Below are 25,460 nucleotides of genomic sequence, written 5' to 3'. Positions count from 1 at the left end.
TGAGGCTCTCGCATTGGCCGCTGGGCAGGGGGCAGGTCTTAAAGGCATTGCACGTTTGCATAACTTCTATTGCCCGCCGACCTTCAGTAGGCTGAGAGGCAGGTAGCCTGGGTCCGCTCCCCCATCCCCAAGCCGCTGTGCATCCAGGAGCATCCCTCCCCCCGCAGAGAGAGGGGCTGCTGCACCCGCAGCTGGTGAGGGGAGCCCTGGCGACGGTGGGGGGGGGGGAGTGAAGGGGGGGGGAGGGAGCGAGCCCTGGCATGGCGGGAGGAGGGGAGGGGAAGCAAGCCCTGGGCATCATGGGGATATGGGGTAGTGGGAGGAAGCTGCGGAGCAATGACTGTTCTGCTGTGGTTACCAGCAAAGTTGCCCATTAGCAGACATCAGGATGGTCCAACACCCACCACTGGAGAATTCAAACCTGCCACCTAGAGCTGCAAGGCTCTGTCCCATGAACCATCCAGCGCTCCCAGGATAGGACACCAGCGGCTGGCACCTAGAAGAGGGAATGTTTATACCCTTTCTGCAGCAACAGCATAGCTGGCGCCCAGTCCGCTGCAGGGGTGGGAGAAAGGGGAAGGTGGACAGGGACAAAGGGAACATTTGTTCACCCCCCCCCCCCAACCATCTTCAAAGGGTCCCAGATTATTGACAGGCCAAAATATGTACAAATGTCCAACGTTAAGCAGTGGAAGAGCAGCTGTCTGGGGAGTCTTCATCCCTGATATATATTATAAATTACAGCAAAATACTAACATAATAGCCAATTTTTACTACTTTAAATGAATGGAATGGTTTCTCTCTCTTTTTGCTTGAATAAGTGGTAACAGCAAGTGTTTCCCGACCTGTATTCTCCCCCACCCTCCAGGTGCCTCTGCTTGCAGAGAAACTAGTTCAAGGAAGCCAGAGATGCCTCGGCCAGGCAAAAAGAGAAGCAGAGCAACCTTGGCAGGTCTGTACAGAAGTCTTAACCCGCTCAACAGCTGTAGCTTTTTGGCTGTTGGGTTCTCATATTTGGGTGTGGGTTCCAGTTGATAGTGAAAACATGGACAAATACTCTCTGTACTTGCCTGTAAGCTGCCCACCTTTTCATAGGCCAGGATTTTGCAGATTGTGTGTTTCTCTTCTATAAATTGTCTGGGAGACCCCTATGGGCCTGACAGTTTTTCCATCTATATAATAAGGGACAATGATGTTTCCCTACAGCACAAGAGTGTTGGGAGATTTAATTAATTAATATTTGAAAAGCATCTTTAGATTGTCCACTGTTAAGGTACTCGAAGTCAAAATACTATGTAGCATTGTTATTACACTACTTGCTATGACACAGAAGAGTATTATCAAATAACTAACCAACTGCGTTAAGAGGCAATGTGACTTAGCGGTTAGGACTCGGGAAGTTGTATTCCCGCCTCTGCTATTGATTTGCTGTGCAAACTTGGGCAAGTCACTTTTTCTCTCTGTGGCTCTGTTACCCGCTCTCTTGGCTGCATGCTATTTAAGATTTTAACCATTTTCAGGCAGGGACTGTCTCTTAGCATCTAGCACAGTGGAGCCTGTACCTCTGAGGCTTCTAGGTGCTGGAGTACAGGAGATTAAAAATAAAGTACACTGTGATGTACAATTTTTGTATGTTCACTTTTGGGCTACTTCACAGAGTTTGGCTGCCTGCACTTAGTTTCTCATCTGTTGGTACAAAGTAGTCCAGTTGTTGCATTTCATTAGGGCCAGTTTTCTGAGTCAAGCTAATACACTATTGTGGCTTTTCTATATTTAAACGACAGTACGAGCAAAACCTTGGCAATCACTAGACCACAGCTGTCAAACAACAGTAAAAACTCCTGTATTTTTTTGTTTTAACCTTGGAACACATTCCAGATATGCTGGAAATCTTTGTAAGTGATGTCAACTGCCTAAGCTAGGGGCTGGGATCCACCAAAAACTCCTTTTCTAGCCAAATGTTGTCCTATATCAAGCCTGCTGGGATGCAAGTCAGGTGTTTACAGCAATTGGCAAATTAGGAAACAATGTGTTCTGATTTCTCCACTCACGTTGTGTTTGTTTAAAGATAAAGAGGGGCCTGCTACTAAATTCGCCAAAAGTAAGATTCAGGAGGAGGAAGAATCCATTATGCCTGCAGCTAAGGAGAGGAATTCAAAGCCCCTGGGGAGCGGCACAGGAAAGGCTACCAAGAAGGAGGCCTGCCCTAGCGTGCAGGGAAGCAAGCAAGCGTACAGCCACTGGCTGATGAAATCAGAGCCGGAGAGCAGGTTCGAGAAGGGAGTGGATGTGAAAGTAAGCACTGGATCTTCCTTACTGTCACCATCCCAGCACGTGTGCTCAGGGATGAGGAGGAATGGAAACTTATTTTTAGCTACAGGTTCTGTTTAATATCAAAATTACCTTATTTCTTTCTTTCACAATGAAGAGACACCCTCTTCTCAAATACCCTTCTCTTTCTGGGAGCACGCGCACACAGATTTCATTCTCCTCCAGGCCCAGAGAGATCCTGTAAGAAAGCCACACCAGGCACTGTGTGGGGAACTCAGTGTATGTACCTTGTGACCACGAATGATTGAATTGACCCTGCTAGGATTTTTAATCCGCGGCAGCAGGGAGTCTTTCTATTTCAGACCTGGTCCTTAGACTGCCAAAGCATTCCCTCTACAGCTTAAATTTCTTTACTTTAAACCAAGCAGGGACCAAAAGCTTTGTAAACCAGACAGTATGATGAGAGATGCCCTAGAAACACATGAATGTACATAGACAATAAGAAAGGCCTCTGTCCATTAAATCCAAATTATAATCCAAGTCTAACCTCCTGTTTTTAATTTGATTGGGCAGTTCGGCATTGAAGACTTAAAGGCTCAACCCAATCAGACAGCATGCTGGGATGGAGTCAGGAATTACCAGGTAAGGAGCAGTGATTGAAGGCCCGGATTGCAAATACAGCATTGCTGAAATATCACTATTGAAAACAATAAGAAAACAAAAATTAGCTCTCTTCATAAATGCCAAACTGCAGGCAAAATAGAGGATGTGTCCACCCTGCCTGTTCCTGGGCCCAAATTCTTCCCCTGCGTATACTAAGCCAATTGTTCCTACTTGCTGCACTTTGGTAAGAGCATATGTGGCTAATTATCTATGGCTTAACAAAAAAATAATCTCCCCAGACATATTCAGACAGGCCAGTCCTCTGGAAAGTCACCTGATTTTTCTGTCTGGTTTCAGAAAGAAATATGCAGGTTCCAAGCAAACATCAACCCTCATTTCTTGTCTTTTCCTTTCCTCTTCATTTTTTTCCTGCAAAGCCCCAGCTAACGTGACTCCAGCTTCTTGTCTATGTAGTTTTCTGTTTCGGCACACTGGTACAGTGGGAAATCTAAGCACAATTTTGTCTCTGTATAAACAAAATCAGCTTTGCTGCTTGTTCTGTAACAGAGAACTTCAGACTCCTGCAGTTGCTGAATGAGGATGGCAGAGCTGCCGAATTCCAATAGACTTTATAGCTACTAAGACCCTGGGTCTTCAGTCTGTTTTTCTTACTTGAACTTAGAGGAAAAAAACATCTTGACATTTGTAGGAATGTTTGTACGAGCAGGTCTGAAGCACCAGTGGCCTCTGCACTTCCATTCTTCCTTCCTGTTTCATTAAGCAGCTAATGGGGACAGCCTTTTGAAACCTTCCTATAGGGGATATTGCAGGCCCTCCTCATAGCTTAATTACAAAGTTCAATGGTCTCTTCTTTAATCATCTGACAGGCACGGAATTTCATGAGAGACATGAAAGTTGGGCAAGAAGCATTTTTCTATCACAGTAACTGCAAAGAGCCTGGGATTGCTGGAATTATCAAGGTGAGAGCCTCTTGCTAATCCTTGCAACAGTGAAATACTTCACTGCTGGTCTATTGGAAACAGAAGTAAAATTAGCCCTGCTCCTACCTCAACCCCCGAGAAATGCAAGAGTAGCCTAATCATTAGTTGTGAAGAGCGTACAATCACTGGTTCACAGACCAGCAGTGCTGACTCCCCCCTTCACCCTTCCCCAATAGAAACAGAACCAACTTATGCAATCTCACTGGTTTCATGCTGGAGTGTTTCCAGACAAGGCAATAAAGTTATGCCAGATTTACACCAGTGTCCGAATAGAATCTGGCTCATTGAATTCCACACAATTGTCTGTGTAGGCAGTCTTTCGGATTAGACTTGAAGCAGCTGACCTCTGTGGGCATGCAAGATTTTAAGAGTACATGGGTATCCCAATCTCTTGCCCACCATTGCGGTGCACTGGCGCATTGTTGCTCTCAGTGTTTGTTAAAATGCTTTGGGCAGAGATTGTAAAGAAGCTCATCCTATTAGAATGGAGCTCCTTTGGTCATATCCAGGGAGCAACTGGCTAACTCTGCAGCAGTATTGCCCCATTACTCCTCATCAAGATCTTTTGGTGGACACCTCATATCTTCTGCTGCTAGGAATACTTAGCTGGCTGATCATGAGAGGTATAGGCAGAGTGCAGGAACTCCAGTCCCTGAGCATTCATTCTATCAGATGCCCTCCTTCAACACTCAATGACTTTATCCCCCGAGATGTGCACTTTTGGCTGCTGTTAGTTAGGGCCTTGAATTCTATGCACAGTTCTGACTGCAACCTTAGGCAAGTTCCTTAAACCTCTGACTCAGTTTACCCATTTGGAAACTGCATCTACCTTACCAAGCTCAGAGGGTGCCTAGATAGCTACTTAATATTTGTAAAGCCTAGTAGTGAAAGGCGTGCTAAAGGTGTTGCTTTTGATATGCCCTTCCGCTCATTTATGGTGGGTCAGGAGGTGTCAACAACTCTAGTCTTACTCAGGAGTCTCTGCTCTGCTTCCCTTTTTATTTTAGATTGTGAAGGAGGCTTACCCAGACCACACTCAGTTTGACAAGAAGGACCCTCACTACGATTCCTCCAGTACCAAGGAGAACCCCAAGTGGTCAATGGTAACGTATTAAGTTACACACACAGCCAGTTCTGAACATTGATGTGGTGGGCAGAGGAAGGGAGAGAATCTGATGGCCTCCCTGGTCTATCAAAGCCCCTGTTCGAACCTACACCACCTCTGTCATAAGAGGGAATTCATTCCAGTTGTTTCCCTGTTCCTTTGCTCTACCTTGGCCCCCATCCTGGAGAAGGTGGAGATCCATATACCCTTAAGTTCTTACCACCTCACTTGGAAACCCTGCTGCCTGAAAACAGAACCTGTAGCCCCTCTGTAGTGCAGAGCTCAGTGGCCAGGGGAGGAAGATTACTCTGCACACCTTTAAGTCCCAAGCTGAGTCTACACTAGGCAGTGTTCATTCTTAAAGCACAAGAACACAGCTGTAGGGTAGTATTAGACATTAGCCCTACATCCCTAATAAAGGTCTTGTCCCCCAACAAGGAAATGGACTCCTTGCTCTAATGCAGTGGCTCTCAACCTTTCCAGACTAGTGTACCCCTTTCAGGAGTCTGATTTGTCTTCCCAATCCCCAAGTTTCACCTCACTTAAAAACTACTTGCTTACAAAATCAGACCTAAAAATACAAAAGCATCACAGCACATTATGACTGAAAAATTGCCGACTTTCTCATTTTTTACCATCTAATTATAAAATAAATCAATTGGAATATAAATATTGTACTTACATTTCAGTGTGTAGTATATAGAGCAGTATAAACAAGTCATTGTATGACATTTTCGTTTGTACTGACTTCACTAGTGCATTTTGTGTCGCCTGTTGTAAAACTAGGCAAATATCTAGATGAGTTGCTGTACCCCCTGGAAGACCTCTGCGTACCCCTGGTTGAGAACCACTGCTCTAATGTCAGTAGTTCTTGTCTATCTCTAACAACTGTGCTCCCTCACTGCCCATGTCTCCCCACTCACCAGGTGGACGTCCAATTTGTGCGGATGACTAAGCGCTTCATCCCCCTGTCCGAGCTGAAGGCTCAACACCAGGCACACAGAGCTTCGGGAGGCCCGCTGAAGGACATGACACTCTTCACCAGGCAGAGGCTCTCTGTCCAGCCCCTGACAGATGGTAAGAACCTTCCCCTTACTAGGGAGATCTTGACAAGATTCCTGCTAAGGAGAACCCCTTGCTTAGGACACTAGTGTGTTCCGCTTCTGACTCTCTTTTCCTGCCCCTTCACCCAGAGGAATTTGAATTTGTCTTGAGCCTTGAAGAGAAACCAAGTTAGACAGACTGCAGCAGCAGGACCCATCAAGGCTGAAAATTCCCCTCCTCCAGCCAGGACCCTCCCTTCCAAATTTATATTCTCAAACCCACCCCCAGGGAAGACGCTGCGAGCGGACCAAAAGGAGGTGTATATATTCACTGTTATTTTGGTGCACCGTGCTTATTTTTAAATAAAGCTTTTTTAAAGTCAGTGATACCTACTTGATTTTTCAGGGATGGGGAAGGGTTTGCAGCCCCTCTTTACTACAGAGAGAACAAGAAAAGAGCTTGCCTTCCTGATTCCATTTACGATAGGCGGTGCCAAGACACACAAGGCTCCTTCCACTCTTCAGTGCAAACCCTTCTGTGCTGCAGAGGGACAGAGATCTCTCAAGAGCAAGTATACACATTCAGCAAAGCAGGCTGCCTGGAGAGTTTAAGACCGGATTTCAAGTTTTTAATCCTGTAGCCTTTAGGGCCTAATGATGTGGGCTGTGGTTTAATCCTTGTGCTGGGCTAGTGATCGGGGGCAGTTCACTTACTGAGCTTGCTCTAGGTCAGGGTTTTTCAAACTAGGGGTCGGGACCCCTCAGGGGGTCGTGAGATCATTACATGGGGGGGTCGTGAGCTGTCAACCTCCACCCCAAACCTCGCTTGCCTCCAGTATTTATAATGCTATTAAATATATTAAAGTGTGTTTAATTTATTGGGGGGGGTTGCACTCAGAGGCTTGCGATATGAAAGGGGTCACCAGTAAAAAAGTTTGAGACCCACTGCTCTAGGTCCTGGTAAAAGGAGAAAAAACAACCCACTGGGATTGAATAGCTGTAAAAGTCACCCATCAGCACGGCTCTAGGTGCACTTTACATGGGTTAAAGTGGGGCCAATTAACTATTCTCAGTAAGAAGCACTTCTGCTCCACACCTTTAGAGGCAGCACAGTGAGAGAACAGGCTGGGTTCTTCCTCAGGTGCCTGCTGAGTGCCTGGCCTGAGGATAGGTAGGATAGTTCAGAACTGCAACGTAAAACAAGTCGGAGAAATCAATGCACAGCATTTAAAAGCCTAGAATGGCCCTTTTAATCCAAGAGACAAAAAACAAATTTTAAAATACAGCCATTGAAAAGATGATGAATTAAGAAACATGTAAACACTGCAGAGGCTAAATTACAAGTTGCACTGCTTGGTTCAGTACCTATGCACCACTCCCCACAGTGAGAATCTGCTTGGAAGAGAGGGGACACCCACAGCACAGGATAAAACAACTCAGCATGGGCTGGGCTGCGAAAGCCACAATAGTTCCCTGCTCCTCTTATTAAACAGTTGTCTTTTTCTTTTCTGTAGTTTGAGTTGAATTTTCATGTCTGTCCTCTCAAGAGCCAATCATTACAGATGGGGCAGGTATCATCACCCCAAACACAGGGCATAATAGAAAGCAGGTTGAATGATCTAATCAGAGAAGGTAAAAATGTGGGGAGGGGTGACTCTCAAGCCTAGTCCTACGATGGGGGACACCAGGTGAGGAAAAGTTAGCAAAAGGAAACATTTTGGCTCATGCACCTTTTCTGACTAATTCCTCTCACAGTGACAAGCAGATGCTGTCTGAAAATCTTCTGGGGAGGGGAGAGGGGGATTTCCATCTTTAGGCAATCTCCTCAGGTCCATCACTGATCCTGTTTCACCACTCACCTAATGCAGAGACGTGTTCACCCACTGGGCTTCTTAACACCAACACATACTACAACCAAGAGACGTATTCAAGCACAAAGGGATTTCAGGATGGCTGTTTTGAGATGAGGCAAAGGGGAGAGTAGGTCAGGGTGCAGCTGGGTTAGGCTCAGCCACACAGATACCGTCTGTTACCCGGACTGTCTCCCAAAGGGAGCCTCACCTGTTTTCAAATGATTGTGCATTGCCACGGCACACCTGGATCCCTCTCAATGGGGTAGAAGCAGAGCAGGTTAGCCGCCGAAGTAGCGTCCACGTTCGTTTGCTACACGAGGCCCAAAGCACACAGCTATCCCTACGCGTGATGTAACAAAGCAGCTGCCTTTAATAGGACTTGGCTTCAGTCTGAGGGAGGAGACTGCCATTCCAGTCCACAGCAGGGACCTCTCACGTACAGAGGCAGAGTAAGCCGCACATCCTCACTACTACAGTGCAGAACACGGTGTGACACTAGCGTTCACAGCAGAGAAGAGGCAATTAACGTCCCCTGGGACGGAGCAGGACTCTCCATCTAGGATAAGAACCATAGCCCTACGTGTGACTGAGTGAAAATAAAACTTAGTTTGGCAAGCAGAAAACACATTTATCACTGAACTACAGCAGCTTTCTTACTACGCAAACATCACCCCCCTCCCACCCAGACCCCACCATCACTACAGGCACCAGGGCACTGTCTCACACACAGCATGTTGCAGAAGATGCTTTAACTTCCCAGCAGCAAGAGAACAGCTCTACATCCAACCAGAGGAAATTTCAGATTCAGAAGCAAGCCTGGCAGAACATCAGGAAAATCATCAGTACAGCTCCCATTATAGAGGGAGTTGATGTCCCAGTTTAGTTCAGGTTTCTGTCTCCATATGCTGGTTGGAGGTTTTATTACCTGCTTCCTAGAAAGGGATCTAAAAAGGATGGAGAACATCTAAATCCAGTCCATCAGTTAAGTCTAAAAGACCATCTCTGAACTTTAAAGGAGGGCTGATCCCACTTAACTCAAAAGATTAAATGGAGTTTATTTTAAGAGTGAGAGACATCCCATACTCAGGTCCTCAGATAGCTTCATGCCCAAAGACACCACCACTACTGTTCTCATCAGGCCCAACTGATCAAGAGCTGTCTATGGAAGCAAAAAGTTTTGCCTGCCATCTTGCTTCACTTCACTTAGCAGCACCTACAGGCCAGTAACTCCTTAAACAAAGGTGTCCCATTTGCTAGGAATAGTAATAGCCCATCCCAGGTGCTCAGGGGGTATCCTTCAAGCCTTTTGCATACAGGTGCATTTAAAGAACACCCCCGTGTCCCCTTCTGTCCCACCCTACTACTCTTTCAGATAATTTTCAGCCAATCAGGGAAGTCCGCATGAGGTTTAACCACAGCACCACTGGGGTGAATCCTAGAGACAGATGAAGCAGAGTTTCATTCAGATAAATTGGAAACAAGGAGAAAGCCAGAAGGGAAACAGTCCGTCATTTACTGCAGCACTTCAGAGGCTGCACAGGCCACTGCACTGATGCTGCTCTCTCACACCCCACAACGCTTTTCCCTGTACAACTCCTAAGGAGACCTGACTGCAACTGCTTCCCACAACAGCATGTGGAATCTGTACAACCACTCTATTACACTCTCTTCTATCTCCAACATACACAAGCTTCCCAGGGCTCAGCTGCACCAGCGTGGCTCTATCATACAGCATGGATTACAAACTACAGCCTGACCTCCCGGAGGCGAGACTATCAAGGCTCTGTGCGCTCTCTTTCATTGGCCAGTTTCCTCCCCGACTCACACTGCCTAGCAGCTCTGCTAGCTCTCCCATACCTCGTCTGCCCTTTCCAGTATCCATACGCCTGTCAATTCCACTCTCAGCTACTATCTGCGTTTTTAAATGTTAACTATCCCCCCTGCTCCCCCCGAGACGCTGCATCCATGAGCTCCCAAGGCAGGGACACCAAGGCAGCAGCATCTGCTACGCTGCACAACCTGGCTCTGTTATTCACAGGGCTGATTCAACTAATTATATAACCGTTTGCAGCAGAGACTCCAGGAACAGCACGGGGTGGGGGTGGGGGGAGGGGACATCAGGCAGGCTACACCTCAAGCTTAAACTCCACTCACACACACTCCCGCCTTCCAGCTAAAATGCTTCATCAGACTCCCTCCTCCCACTCACCTCACGAGGGCTTCTCGATGGCAGCAAAATGCCTTCCTACATGTGACACCCCTACCGCAGAGGAGGCGCAACAAATTTCCCCTTCCCCCTCCCGCCTCCCCACTGCCATGCTGAAAGGGTCTCATGGCAACGGGAAAGCCAGGCAGCCCAATGGCCCCTGCATGTGTAAAAGCAGCCTACCCCAGAGGAATGTAGGAGGTTGGGGAGCACCGAGGTACGTTCAACTTTGTGCCGTGGTTGCTGTAGCTTACATTGCCCCTTCCCAACCCTACTGGTCCTTCGAAGATCAGAATTAAGTCAAAAAACTGATATTGATTTTCATAAGTCTCTGGTGAAATATTTTCTTTTCCCCTCGTTGCTGCTGCCGGCCCCGGACACTTGGGTTCTGCAGCAGCCTCGCTCCACAGGGTCTTTCACTGCCGGCTGTTGTTTTCTGCAGGCTGGCTGGGGGTCCTGGCCTCAGCATGGGAGGACGTCCCCTCAAACCGCTGAGAGGCAATGGCTGCCTGGTGGGACATGCTCTTCCTCACAATGTCTCCTTTCCGCCATAGCACCACCTCCTGTCAGACAGCAGGACACCGTTAGGACATGCAGCAGCTACGCTGGCCCCACCCACGATGTACTCATAGGTCTGAACATCTGCCTAAGCTGCTGGAGCAGTAACTTGCATCCATCCCCATACGCTGGCCTATTCCACTATCCATCCTTCAGCTGGGAAAGGCCATTACAGCTTCAAGAGAGGGGCCCAGGCAGTGCAGACCTCTGGAAGGCCAGATGGTAGCACTCCACAGAGGATGGGCCAGAGGCAACCACTAGATGTCAGGTCTGTCCTAGTATGTTGGGCAACATTGCCGTGGTTAATGCAGTGCAGAGAATTGATAGGGGGATTACGGTGGATAAACCCTCTCCGAGGACCATCCCTAACAGACCCAGATACCCAGGTGCATTCTCTATCCACACCCCAAATGATCTGGCTCCAGTGGGTACCCAGGGAGGAGCATCTTCCCCCACATCACCAGCCAGGTTGTCCAACATTCTTCTGTTGCTAGTTATAATGGAGCACCTGAAGAAGCACTTGACTGGCTGGCTACAGTCCACCCCATGGTGCAGTCACACCCTTTCTCACCTGCTGTTTGAAGTAGCGCCTTTCTTCTTCATCTATCAGTACCAGGTTGAGGTAATAACGCACTGAGAACTTCTTATTGATGTCCCTCATAGTGGGTGTCAGCTCATAGCCTGCCAGGAAGAGTCTGATTGGAATGGACTCCCCTGCAAAAGGCATGAGTGTAGGCACAACATATTGAGTCAAATCTTACAAGGACAGTACCGGCACAATAAGGTAAAACCAGAGCAAGCTAACGCCTCCAACTCTGTGCCTGAGTCTGGCATACCTTATCACTGCTGGATGGGGTTTGGGCCAAGTGCCCTCGGCTCCCACAGAATAGCAGTTAGCATGCTTACTCCTTAGCAGGGTCATGCTCTTTGTGGCAAGCGTCCTTCCTCCACTTCAATAGCACAGGGTTCCCTTCATTGCCCACAGCATTGGAGGAGAAAGAGAATGGAATGACATTCCTTCTAGCTACTGACATGGGAGTTCTAGAACATACCTGCAAGTCACCACTGCTGAACACTATCATCCAGAGAGACCAGCTCTCTCAGGGGATTGGCAATGAGGTAAGATACCCCCTTTCAGCGCTATGTTCTGAGACCAGGCCCAGGTCAGTAGCGGAAGTCTATTCCTAACTGTGCCACTGACTTGCTAGGAGACTTAAAGACACCAGCAATGTGCCTCAATTTCCCCCACGTTTGTAAGCTGCCATGAGATTCACCAGTGAAGAGGGATGCACGAACCAGCTATTACCACACAAGAAAACAGGCACTCAGTTGAAGATAGATGACAACTTTATGGGACTCACAGTAGGTCCCACATTCCTGCAAAAATTAATGGTGCAAAACAAGCTCTGGTCCCGCAAAGATTCTAGGAGAGGAATGTAAATGGTTCCCCACTCCTTCTCACCTCTCACAGGTGCCCCATCCATGATCTCATATTTAGCTATTGTATCATTCTCGTGGTAAACATTGGGGCCAGTCCCTGTTGTCTCTCTCTTGATGATATCTATCTCCATGTGTTTGATCTTGATCCGCACCAACAGGAAGTAGATTTTTCCAACAATCACATCTTTTAAGTGGTACCTTGGGAGGATAGGCAAGACAGCCATGATCAATTTTGGTCTCTGCACATCAGAGCAGGAAACAAGTTGACAAGCTGGAATGTGCCTGTCAGACACTTCCCCATTCTCCTCAGGGCCCACTTCAGATTCCATGGGCAGCCCAGCCACATGTTCTGGGCTGCTCCAAGCGATAACCATGCATTCATGCTCAATTCTCTGGGCATCAGCAAGTCTGAGTGGGATTACTGGATAAAATGAGGAGACATCTTAGGCTGGACATTCATAAGAACTTCCCAACAACAAGATCCAAGTCGCCCAGTGGCAATTGCTTAGGTAATTTAAAACAACACCCTGCAGGAGGACGCTCCAGCACTGGGTGGGAAGGATGGACTAGATGTAGTCTAAACTGGTAATTTCCAACTTCTGTGCCTGAGTTAACAGCCACATAGTCCCACATTTAATCACGCCATCCTGGCAAACAGCAGAAGCTGTGCCATTGGGCCACTCGGGACTCAGAACAATGGGAGTACTCAATCCGACTAAAATAAACCCACCTTCATCCCAATTCTATGCACCCCCTCAGTATGTGGGTGCAGATGCCTCCATCTGGATAAAGCACATTCCAGGGTGGTGGTGAGAGGGGAGAGATCTAAAGCAGGAACCGTCTCAGCACTTCAATGAACAGCCTGCCATCCACAATAGGGAACAGGGAGAGCTAAGATAAATTACAGGGCCCCACCTAAAGTCTACAACAGGAGCTGCCTCTGCATATCTAGTCGAGTTAAGCAGCCTCTAAGGGTACGTCTACACAACAATTAGACTTGCACGACTGGCCTGTGCTAGCTGACTCGGGCTAAGGGGCTGTTTCATTGCTGTAGACTTCTGGGCTCAGGCTGCAGCCTGGGGTTCTAGGACCCTGCAAGGTGCAAGGGTCCCAGAGCTGCAACCTGAGCCCGGAAGTCTGCACTGCAATGAAACAGCCCCATGAGCCAGCTGTGTTTTTTTTTTTTTTTTTTTTTTGCAGTGGAGACATCCCCTAGGAGTACCACCCGGCCTACCCAGCAGGCTGCATCCCCTCACGCAGGAAGTTCTACTCAGCAGCCGTTCTCAGGACACTTACTTGGATTTGTTATACTCAAACTCGATGTGCAGGCAATCCTCGATTCCCACCTCCATCTTGATAGAGGAATTGAGCTCCGGGTAGGTGCTAAGTGTGTGCACGACGATGTCCATCTCCTTCACCACATCATTTAATCTGCGGCTGACAGTCGCTCGGAGGAAGTACCTGAAAGGGGAACACCTCATCCATTAGAACCCTTGCAGACTACCTCATTGGGTGCAAAAGCCATGGAGGAAGGCGTTAGGGTGGAGGAGAGAGGAATGTGGGCTTTGATGGAGCTGCTGAGACCATCTGGTCCATGCAGTCCAGTAATCTGCCTCCTGTAGTGGACAATACCTGATGGTTTAGAAGAAGGTGAAAGTCCTTTGTAGTGCACCTGAGCAATTGTACATTGCTGTACATAGGGGAGACGTTCCAGCCTGAACCCTATGGCTTATTGCCCTAAAGCATGAGATGTGAGTACACTAATCACCACCTAGGTAACTAAATATCGATCATAAAATTATCCAGCCCTCTTAAATGCAGCCACAGCATTTGACTCATTGACTAGATTTCAAGGGGCCAGCCCAACTCTGAAATAGGATTTGCAATTTGTAAACAACAACATGTAAGCAAGGCATTTCTTTGCATCTAAGCCACGATTAAAATAAGCAGGCCTCATTACCAAACTACTGAAACACATTTAACTGTCTCAGCTGGAGACTGAAGCAAATGACCAGACATTGCTCTTTTATTGCCAAATAAATTGGAAGCATTTGGGAATCAGAAGAGATTTTGGTTTCCCTTATTTTTTAAACAAGAAAAAAAAAAAAAAAAAAAGGAGCAACTCAAGCGTGATGCACTTGCACAAGAGAAGCCATGACAGGCTGCATTTTACTACTGAGCCCGCCGCACAGCTTCTGGAACTGCACTCAGTGCTTGACATGCTGTCCCAAGACGGCGCTGCATTCCATTATCACAAGTGTTGATAATTTAACATTCCATTTCAGCCAAGGATCAGATGCACAGAGCCTTCGGCTGGCGTGAGCGATCGCAGTTGCAGCACAGACAAGAGATATCAAGAAGTAACTGCAGACTGGAGGAACAGAGGGGAAGCCAGAGAGAGAAGCGTGGGTTTTAGAAGAGGGGGAGAAAGAGGCATGACAAAAAGGGCTGAGACCTCCCTTTTCAAACGTGTGGCTTTCACAGGAGTTGGTAGATTTTCCACAGATTTTCTAGGCATCCCACACATAGTATCTGAACTGTCAATCCACCCCCATGCCCTAGTGCTTCAACACGAAATGGGACTATACCGTGACCCCCACACACAAACAGCAGCTTGAGGGGCTCAACACACATGCATGCACATGAAGGGCCACAATTCAGTTTAAAAGGGAGAGTCCAGTAAACTGTGTATTTACTAGAGAGATACAGATTAGAAATTAATTTCTTCAGCAGCCTTTAGAAATTATCAGCACCGCTCTGTTCTCTCTACAGGGTTAAGTGGGAGTGTGGTGCCCCTCTCAGCTGGGAATAGCATTTTATCAATATTTCCTCCCTGCTGGGGGGAAACAGCTCGGGCTGGAATGCCTGGGAAATCAGATTTTAGAAGTTACTGTCAGCTTGTTTTAAAATGATAGAAAATGGTTAGTTTAACAGCAGTTCAATCACTTTTCAATGACACACCCCTCTTAAACAATTAACACTCCTGAGCTCTGATTTCCCATGGGTTTCAAAGGCAAGACCCATTCCCCATGGCCCTAGTCTATGGGCTTGTCTACACTGGCACTTTACAGCTCTGCAACTTTCTGTGAAAAAACACCCCCCTGAGCACAGCAAATTTCAGCACTGTAAAGCGCCACTGCAGACAGTGCACGAGCGCTGGTAGCTATGCCCATCATGGAGGTGGTTTTTTTAAGAGCGCTGGAAGAGCGGTGTGACTACACAAGCCACGTTAAAGTGCTACCGCGGCAGCGCTTTAACGTTGCCCGTGTAGACTAGCCCTATGTTAGCACACTGTCAAAGTTGTCAGTTCCCTATTGGATTTTCAGTTGTTCCTTATTATATTTAAGGTAGATCGTAGTTCTATCTATTCTTCCTAATTCGACTCTTAGACATAGGCATTAGACCCTCGTGCTGCTGTAGGGCTATGAGGTCCAGATACATGCTATGAGGTCGAGATACATGCCCTGGTCGTGGGAGCCCTCGGCGCATGGGACCCCCACAACGAGCCGGTACTGAGAGCGGGCGGAGTCGGTCGACGCTACGCCCGGCTCATGAGACAGCTCATGGTGTCTGACACCATCAGGTGGTCCAGAGACATCTACATGGAACACATCACGGGACACCACCAGTACCAAGTCGAGTAACCGAGAACACCGACCAGGGAAATAACCCACTTCCTTCCCTGATGAACCGAGGGACGCACCCTACCCATGTACTTATTCTCTACGCCAATATCGACTTGGACTCTTAATACATTCCATGGGTGGCGTACCCGAGCTCCCTGCCCCCACCTCCACCCTGAGGCGCCCCCCCCACGGCAGCCCCCCCACGGCAGCTCCCCTCCTCCCCCCGGGGAGCCGTGCGGCAGCTCCCCACCCCAGCTCACCTCTGCTCCGCCTCCTCCCCAAGCATGCCACCCCTGCTCTAATTTTCCTCCCCTCCCAGGCTTGTGGCGCCAAACAGCTGATTGGTGCTGCAAGCCTGGGAGGCGGGAGAAGTGGAGCGGCAACTGCGCGCTCGGGGAGGGGGCGTAGGAACACTGTAAAAAAAAATGGGGGCACCGCTTTTTGGCGCCCCCAAATCTTGGCGCCCTAGGCAACCACCTAGTTTGCCTAAATGGTAGCACCGGCCCTGGCTGGTTATGTGATATGTATGTACCTCGTGAACCTTGTAACCGATACTTGCAATCCCCCGTAACCCAAGCCCGACCCCAGATGTACAGTACCTTCCCTCTTAACTTGTGTAAATTTGATTTTAAACATTAACTTTAATAAAAAATTTTAATCTGTTGGTGTGTGTTCATTTGGGGTACCTTAGGTACTGTAGCTCTTACTAGAAAGACACTCCATGAAAACTAATGCACAGGGAGAAGGCTGAAGCTTGGGACTGGGAGAAACCCGACCGCAGGAGGAGACTCACCGTAACTTCACGTTCTGCCCCGTGTAGGACTCATATGGTTTTTCCACATGTGTGAATTCAAAGTCGAATGTCTGTGACTGGGTGAACTCACCAGGACGGGCCAGATCCTTCACCAGAGAGACAAATTCATGGTGGTTGCCCCGGTCATAGTAGAGCTCTAGGAAGAGAATACTCGGTTAGGCAGTGCTGCTCACTCCCATGTGAGGAGGTCAGCTTTGGGAGAAGAACTGCACCAAATGGGCATGGCAAAAAGGAACCAGTCCCCTACAAAGCCTCTTCCCCATTCTATCCCTTCTCCTCCACTTCCCAGAGAGAGAACGTCTCCCTGGAAATCCAGAGGTTCAAACACAAAGGGCCATGCTTCATCCAGCCCCAACTGGGCCAGATACACAGTGAGAGGAGTGAGCCAGGGTATAAAGAGTAGAGATGCACAGTTAGGTCCTTGGCCCATCACAGGCCCAAGCTCATTTGGAAGTGCCGGTAAAAACGAGGATCCGATTTTGCAGATTGGTTTGTGCACCCTAGAAATCAGCAGTGCTGTTCCCCTCACTGGACAGCTCATGTTCGCAGAGTGGCTTACATTCTCCTCTCTCACGCGCATGACAGAGTCCAATACAACGGAAGGAGTGCTCTCTTAATGGTTCAATTTAGCAAGTCTAGACTCCTGGGTTCCATTCTTGGGTCTGCCACTAATTTATTGTGACGCCCTCAATACTTCCCTCTTCCGTATGCTTTTTTCCTCATCAATAAAATGGGGTCAGCTACCCATCCCCTTTGCTACATTAGTATCTGTAAATTGCTTGAGGATCCTCAAAGAGTGTCATCCTCCATTGTACAAGTAGAAAAGAAACAAGACATCCCATGAGCTCATGCAAAATATCCAACCCACGGGTAGGGGAACAGGACAGGGTGGTGTCAAAAATAATTGAGAAGGTTGGTAAATATTCCACTCCCATGAAAGCAGCTGAAGAGAGAGGAGACAAAGAAAGCAGGAGCGGAGATTCCCATGATGTCTCTTCAGCTTTACTCACTTACCCCTATCTACAAAAACAAACCAGAACATCTACGTGGGTCAGTTTAATCAAGGTTAATATATCCAGACTACCTGCAAAGACAAGGAACCATCACAGAGCAAATCAGCAGCTAGTGCCATCCCTTCTCTCATCACTTCCTGCAGAGCCTCACCTTCAGAGTCTAGGCACTGGACTTCTAACCAGTAAAAAACAAAGCCTCAAGGCTTCCCCAAAATGGGGAATGCAGAGACAAAGCAGAAGTGTGGGGCTACGAGGCTTCCATCTATCATTGCTCACGCCTCTCAAAGAAGGTTAAAGCAACAGAAAACGCAGAGGTGGCCCCATTAGCTCCAGGGAACAAAAAAAGGTAAAGAACCCCATTGATTCCACAGTATGCCAGCACTCAGCATGTGACCATGCAGAGAACACATCTTCAAGGGGTAAAGCTGAGCTGATGGCTCTATGATGGATACATGTATGGCCAGGGAAATGTTAGGGAACAAGGGTAGGTGTGGACGAGTTGCTCAAACCAGCTGCAGATGAAAAGGCAGACATTTTCCTGCGCCCTCCCAATTGTTCCAGCGGTTCTCCAAACATAGCCTCGACCAAGTGACCATCTTTAATATAAGGTGGCCCATAGAAACTACAGCCCCTAGAATGTAATTTTCCATCTTGATCCAAGATAACAGAAAGTGACCCACTGGGGGACCTGTATTCACCTCGCTATTATACACAAGGGTAAAGGCAATCTACTCCAGTTTCCTGTATGCTGTGCTCCCAGAAAGTTGCCAAAACAGCCCTTTGGTTAGGAAAAGTTTGGGCAACCCTCATTCTTACAATCTGGAGCTGAAGTCACAGCTAAGACAAGGTCAAATATTATCACATGTCCACTGAACCCCGCTACAGAGGCTTTCTGAAGGGCTGTCTTGTCGTTAGGGCACTAGCCTGGGACTCAGGAGATCTGGGTTCAGCTCCCATCTCTGCCACAGACTCAACGCGTGACCCTGGGCAAGTCACTTACTGTGTGCCTTATCTCCCCAGCTGTAAAAATATGGGATAACACTTTGTCTTGCCCACCGTTTTGTCCACCTTACCTCTTTAGACTGGAAGCTCTTCGGGGTTGGAATGATCTCTACTGTGTTTGTACAGCACCTAGCATAATGAAGCCCTGATCTTGGTTGGATCCTCAGGGCGCTAATGTAATACAATGATATAATAAAGGATCTCTCCATTCAATACACCTCCACAAAGAGAGAGGAGGGATGCTCTTTTATGTGATGGGGAGGGAATGCAGGAGCGACATACAAAGAGACATGGACTCATCTCACGGCACAATGCCAAAGGCAACGACTGAGTTTAAACTGGGAAAAAACAGACTGCCAGCGTACTAGGCTCCCAGCAACTATTGCCAGGGGCTGAGATTGGCACTTAAACCTTTAGAGGAGGAATTGAGGATTTTTCATATTTAAAAAGACATTAGCACGTCAAACATTAGAAAAAAATCCCCGTTTGAGTTGTTCAGCAAAGCCAGAGTTTTCCATTACAACTTTTTTTTTAAATTTACCAACCTTTTTAAGATGATCTCAGAGAACAGTTACTGCAGACAGACAGATATCCAAAAAGGAATCTGCACTATCCATCCATCAGAGGAGAAACTGTCCTGGACGTTAACCAGAGAATCAGATACAGGACTCCTGAATTGTATTCCCAGCTCCATCACAGACCCTATGATCTTAAACAAATCACACCACTTCCCTGTGTTCAGTACCCCATCTGTAAAATGGGGGTAATGCCTACTTCCTCACCTCCGAGAGTCTAAATCCCTACTGTGAGGCATTTGGAGATGGAAGATGCTATGGACGCACAATCAGTTATACCATCTTTAAGACTACTGGGGCTGTTTTTTTGTTTTGTTTAAAGGTAATATAACCAAGCACAACCTGGACCTCAAGTCTGGTTATGAAAGCTCTCTTTATACCTGTAATAGACACATACTACTTATGTAGTGCTTCATGAAGTCAAAGCACTGAGCAAATGAATCAGTCTTCAAAACTCCTCTATAAATATTATTTTTGGAATATCGTAACACCCAGAAGTCCTAGTTATGGACCAAGACTCTGTTGCACTAGATGCTGTACAAACACAGAACAAAAAAACACTCTGCCTTCCCCAAAGAGCTTACAACCTAAGCACTCAGTTTAAAAATGGGGAAATGAGACAGGTGGAGTGCCTGTCCAAGGCTGCACAGAGAGGCAGTGGCGGAACAGAGAGGAAAGCTCATGCTCAGTTTACTCTGGAGATTTTAAACCCAGAGGCAGGTTATAATCCAGTTTCTGATAATGGGGCCTGTTTATATATAATTAGCTATGTGCTTTCTCTGACTGCAGAAGTGTAATATGTGGTGCAAGTGGAGAAAATCAGAAGAGAAATTAAGTAAAGATGGTGGGGCTGGGTGGGGGAAAACATCAATTTAATCTTCTGTGCCAAGGGATTTACAAGGAAATGTTATCCATCCCAAGTTGAAAATGTTGATCACATTGATGTGCAGGTGAACAGCTTCTACTGAGATTTTTAGAGCAGACAGGGCCACGGATTTAAGGTCTTGTCTGAAAAGTCCCACAGATGCATGGTACAGAGTTAATAAACGAATAAAAACTGTGCAAGTTTATCACTTCTTTTAACTCAGACGAGTCCACAAAATGTTTAGTTCTTTATAGAAATGGCATAGTGGGTATGGCAAGCACCTTCCCTCCTGTTATGGGGGGAGGGAAGCACTTTTCTAAATTGGGTTCACACAATATAAAATCGCCAAATTCAAACTGCAATCACAGACATAAGAGCTCAGATACCAGGTGACTTTATATGGATAAGTGGGCTTGGCCACCCCAACAGAATGAGCAGAATCAATGAAGCTGGGGACAGCAAGCTTTGAAAGGAAAGGAAAGGAAGCTGACCCACAAGGGTAGTTCGCTTCTGGGGCATAGCTCATGAATTGAAATGTGCACATACACCAGCTGGTCTGTTGCCTCATGCCCTCAATATAACAATTACCTCCCAAGGCAGCCCTGCCCATCACATACAATGTAATCAATAGCACAGTAAATGCAGCTAGAGATGTAGCAACATGTTAATAAAAAGAATGGGGAATAATAAAGAACTCAGTTTTAAGGGATGCTGCTGCCAAGATATTAGAACTTAAAAATAACCCTGGAGGTTTGAATCTGAATTTAAAAATCTATATATATTTCAGAGCTCAGGTCTGAGCAGAATGAGCAGAAACAGGAAAACAGGATGAGAGAGAACAATGACCTGGAAAAGGAGTGGTAATACCTCCACTCTGCACAGACACAAGGGTATAGAACACATGGATTGTCCAAACCTAAAACGGGATTTGAAATAATTTCTGATACTCAAGGGACTTTTCAGTGTAATTACAAGACGCTGGGGATCATAACCCAGTTTCCGAGAACAGGATGCAGTGTAACTATATTCCCATTTCCTAGGCTAATGGAGACGGAACCTTGCCAGTGTTAACATTTAAGTACATTCAACCTGGAGGAATTACTAATGCAAAACAAATAAATAAGGCTCCATGCAATGCACTGCTACGTATTGCTGCCCTCACTGAAGGTGTTTAGTTTTTTGAATTTCAGAGGGGAAAGAGCAATCAGACTCCAACCAGAGGACTCACTGCAGGATGGCAGGTCCATGACTGTGTTGCAAGCAAGCTTTAGGAAGCTGTGAGCCCAACCCACTCCTCCATGCTGGTACAAATTACCGCTCCCCTCCACCCTCCCAATTAAAGTCCCTGATGTTCCACCATGCAGTACTCACACACCCCCATTCCCCTCTCACCAATTTGTCCGATGAACTCCACCTTGATGCCTTGGTGCTCCAGCCGCTTGTTTGGGTGCTTGAGGGTGAGGGTGACCCGACCTGATACTGTCTCCCCATCATAGAAGAGGAAATATTTCTCCTTCTTGCCCTCTTCAGTCTTGTGCTCAGCCCTGCGCCTGCTCTCTGCATCGCTCAGCACCAACTCCAACTCCGCACTCTGCCCAAACCCAAAGAAGCTCATCTCACTGCTGGGGAGGAGAGGAGGGGAGGACAATCCCAGAGGGCGAGTGGGGTTGCTGTGGGGAATGGGGTGTACTACTCCAGGGAACACTGGAGGAGTGGCAGCGTCTGAGGATTTTGTTTTCTTCAAGGGGCTCAAATACTATGGCGATGGATGCAGTACAGAAACCCAGATAAGGAGAGAGGATGTAATCCAATTTTGGGGATGACGACTGTAATGCTAAAGGATCCTGGGGAGGTTCAATCCTAGCAAGCTGGGGGACTTCAGGATGGAAGAGGGTTCAATACAGCTCAAAGGCACTAGAGGAATATATATTTCTGGGGGAAAGGGATAAAAGTAACCTCAGAGCGCTAGAGGGCTCCTGTTGCTTAGGTAGGGGAGTATGTTGCAACCCAGAAGGCTGCAGCTTAGGGAAGGGTGGTCCAATGCAACCAAGAGAGGGCCTAAGGAGCTGCTGCTGTTTAGGAAAGGGATGCAGCACAAAGGTCGCCTACGGAGTCTGCAGCCGCTGCTAGGAGATGAATTACAAGGGAGGGCCGCGGCAGCTGGAGACAGAGGGGTTCAATGCACCCCGGTGGGCTCTGCTGCCTCTTACCTTCACTACTCAGGAAGGGGTGGGGGTGCTGGGTAACAAAACGGGAGCACTTACCGCTTGGGATGGGGGCTGCAATGCAGCAGGGGCACCAGTGCTGGGGGAAGGAGGTGCAACTGGGAGGGTCCCCCCAGTGGGAAGGTATAGAGAGTACCCCAGCAGTGGGGCGAGGGGGTGCAAACGGGGAGAGGCCCCGGCTGTGGGGCGAGGGGGCGCAAATGGGGAAGGGCCCCGGCAGTGGGGCGAGGGGGCGCAAACGGGGAGGCCCTGCTGGCGAGCGCCCAGCCCCCCGACCGTGGTCTCTGCAGGGCTAATGACGCGCAGCGGTCACCCCGCGGCGCAGGAGCCGGGCTCGGAGCTCGCACGATGCGGACCCCGCTCCGGGCTGGATGGGTGGGAGGGACGCAGCAGCTCGCGCTCTGCCCCGGCTGGCTGGCACTAGCTGCGCTCGAGCTATCCTCCAGGGCCGGGCCTCGCACTGCGCAAGCGCCGCCCGGCCCGGCCTCGTTTCCTCACATTGCGCAAGCGCCATCTCCCCTTTCCGGGGCTCCCTCCGCGCGCAGGCGCATTGGCTCAGCTGTGAGCGCCCCGCGCAGGCGCAGCCGGCCAGCCAGTACCCCGCCCATGCTGACAGCGGCTGGTGATTGGTCGCTGCCGGGTCGGAGCGCGGATTGGCTGGTTCGAAGGCACCGGCGGCGCCGAATCGAGGAAAGCAGGATGGTGGCGGCGGCGGGGCCCCTGCGGGGCTTGGAGAGCTGGGGACTGCGGGCGGTCAATGCGGGTAAGCGGCGGGAGGCCTGAGCCCGGCCACGGGGCCGCCGGGGGGCGGGGAGATCTTCAGGGGAGGGGGCCGCAGGGGTTCGGCGGGAGGAGGCAGAGGCCGGGGGAGGCTGAAGGAAGAGGGGATCCTACGGGGAGGGGCGGGGCGGGAGATCTGAAAGAGGAGGGGGGCTATAGTGGCGGGGGGGGAACTGAAAGAGGAGGGGGCTGATGGCGGGGGGAACTGAAAGAGATGGGGGCTTGTGGCGGGGGGAACTGAAAGAGGAGGGGGGCTGGTGGCGGGGGGGGAACTGAAAGAGGAGGGGGGCTGGTGGCGGGGGGGAACTGAAAGAGGAGGGGGGCTGGTGGCGGGGGGGGAACTGAAAGAGGAGGGGGGCTGGTGGCGGGGGGGGAACTGAAAGAGGAGGGGGGCTGGTGGCGGGGGGGAACTGAAAGAGGAGGGGGGCTGGTGGCGGGGGGGACTGAAAGAGGAGGGGGCTGGTGGCGGGGGGGAACTGAAAGAGGAGGGGGGCTGGTGGCGGGGGGGGGAACTGAAAGAGATGGGGAGCTAGTGGCGGGGGGGGACTGAAAGAGGAGGGGGGCTAGTGGCGGGGGGGAACTGAAAGAGGAGGGGGGCTGGTGGCGGGGGGGAACTGAAAGAGGAGGGGGGCTAGTGGCGGGGGGGGACTGAAAGAGGAGGGGGGCTAGTGGCGGGGGGGAGGACTGAAAGAGGAGGGGATCGGGGGGAGGGAGAGGTTGGGGGGGATGGTTCTGTAGCTCCAGGGGTCTGAAGGATGAAGGGGTTCTAGGGGGCTGAGGTGGCGACTGCTTCCTCTCTTATGACAGGGGGGAGGGGTCTCCCCTTCCCCTCCCGTCCGCAATGCCTGGGGCTTAGGGTGTGCGACCTACCCCCTACCCAACAAGAGCCCCACCTCCAAAAGGGACCCGGGAGTGGACTGAGGGGCTGGCCTGGGAAGTTGTGTGTTGTTTGGGGGTGGGGCGTGTCTGTGAGATCATGGAACAGGTTGGTTTGGGAGCCAGGACTCCTGGATTCTACTCCCCGAGCTGCCCCTGACGATCGCTGCTCCTCTCTGTGGAATAGATCCAGTGATATTGGCCTGCTTCATGGAGAGCTCATGGTTAAAAACCAGAGCCACCCCCACCTGGATTATCTGTCACTGCCTGTTACCCGAATCGGGGATCTCTCCCTTTGTCAGTTACACTGAACATTTTCTCCATTGTCGGAAAACAGTGTATTCAGCCGGCCCCCTGTTGTCCAGTTTGCCACGGTTCTGCTGTAGTTTGCTAGTTATTAATAACGCCATGGATATTAAAACTGCTGCATCTCTAAGGATAATAAAAAGTTGCTCCGATTCATAGATCAATTGAGCTGTCTGATTTAACTTTTTTGTTTCTAGTTTCATTGTTTTGTATTTCAGAAGCTTGCAGAATGTGTAGTTTACAAAAACAATAGGGGGATGTTTATTTCTTTTAGCAGCTGCTTCTATTTATAGACATTTTTGTTTGGAAAACTTTGTTAGCGTTCATAAGATGCTACTTGAGAATAGTTTCTTATTGACATAATTGTTAATAGTAGACAGCAGAAAAAGTTGCGTATCTGTCCAATAGGCTGTGTCAGGGGTGGGCAAACTTTTTGGCCCGAGGGCCATATCTGGGTATGGAAATTGTATGGTGAGACAATGCTCACAACATTGGGGTTGGGGTGGAGGAGGGGGTGAGGGTTCTGGCTGGGAGTGCGAGCTCTGCGGTGGGGCCAGAAAGGAGGAGTTCAGCGTGCGGGAGGGGTCTCTGGGTTGGGGCACGGGGTTGGGGTGCAGGGGGGGTGAGGGCTCTGGGGTGGGGCTGGGAATGAGGGATTTGGGGTGTAGGAGGGTGCTCCAGGCTGGGACCGAGGGGTTCGGAGGGCGGGAGGGGGATCAGGGCTCTGGCTAGGGGTGTGGGCTCTGGTGGGGCCAGAAATGAGGAGTTCACGGTGCAGGAGGGGGCTCCAGGCTGGGGCAGATGGTTGGGGTGGGGGTGCAGGCTCTGGGGTGGGACTGGGGATGAGGGGTTTGGAGGGCGGGAGGGGACTCTGGGCAGCACGTACCTCAAGCAGCTCCAGGAAGCAGCGGCGTGGCCAGGCGGTTCTGCACGCTGCCCGGTCCACAGACGCAGCCCCTGCAGCTCCCATGGGCTGCAGTTCCCAGCCCATGGGAGCTGCAGGGGCGGTGCTTGGGGTGGGGCAACACATAGGAGCCGTAGGGGGTGACATGTCACTGCTTCTGGGAGGCACGCAGAGCTGCGGCATGTGCGTGCAGAGTGGCCCTCAAGCCCACTTCCTGGCTGGAGCACGGGAGCAGGGCAAGCCCCAGACCCCGCTCCCCAGCAGGAGCTCGAGGTCTGGATTAAATTGGCTGGCGGGCCGGATGTGGCCGGCGGGCCATAGTTTGCCCACTCCTGGGCTATGTGATTCTAATTTGCCCTTGCTAAAAATTTCCATAAAAACGCTAGAGCAAAAC

At 49.4% G+C, this 25,460-nt stretch overlaps 2 protein-coding genes across 3 annotated transcripts; one reads left to right on the top strand and one right to left on the bottom strand.

Annotated features, from left to right (window-relative positions):
- The first annotated feature begins 70 nt into the window (after positions 1 to 70).
- THYN1 (thymocyte nuclear protein 1) lies at positions 71 to 6,635 on the top strand. 2 transcript variants are annotated; one of them, XM_065417175.1, is made up of 8 exons: positions 71 to 194; positions 869 to 952; positions 2,069 to 2,295; positions 2,845 to 2,913; positions 3,762 to 3,854; positions 4,883 to 4,978; positions 5,907 to 6,057; positions 6,430 to 6,635. In XM_065417175.1, the coding sequence occupies exons 2-8, from the start codon at positions 910 to 912 to the stop codon at positions 6,633 to 6,635; spliced, it is 885 nt and encodes a 294-aa protein (XP_065273247.1). In that variant the 5' UTR covers positions 71 to 194; positions 869 to 909. The 2 variants fall into 2 exon arrangements, with proteins under 2 accessions (XP_065273247.1, XP_065273248.1); XM_065417176.1 differs by lacking the exon at positions 6,430 to 6,635 and adding an exon at positions 6,174 to 6,408.
- Positions 6,636 to 10,498: 3,863 nt separating this feature from the next.
- On the bottom strand, positions 10,499 to 21,590 carry VPS26B (VPS26 retromer complex component B). The gene is made up of 6 exons (XM_065417173.1): positions 21,368 to 21,590; positions 16,500 to 16,656; positions 13,377 to 13,541; positions 12,103 to 12,278; positions 11,212 to 11,354; positions 10,499 to 10,645 (listed from the first exon to the last, which is right to left on the bottom strand). The coding sequence occupies exons 1-6, from the start codon at positions 21,588 to 21,590 to the stop codon at positions 10,499 to 10,501; spliced, it is 1,011 nt and encodes a 336-aa protein (XP_065273245.1).
- Between the last annotated feature and the right edge of the window lie 3,870 nt (positions 21,591 to 25,460).

This window comes from Emys orbicularis, chromosome 15 (assembly GCF_028017835.1).
Source record: "Emys orbicularis isolate rEmyOrb1 chromosome 15, rEmyOrb1.hap1, whole genome shotgun sequence".
In the NCBI taxonomy this organism is placed as follows: domain Eukaryota; kingdom Metazoa; phylum Chordata; order Testudines; family Emydidae; genus Emys; species Emys orbicularis.
This window is presented reverse-complemented; position numbering and strand designations above follow the sequence as displayed.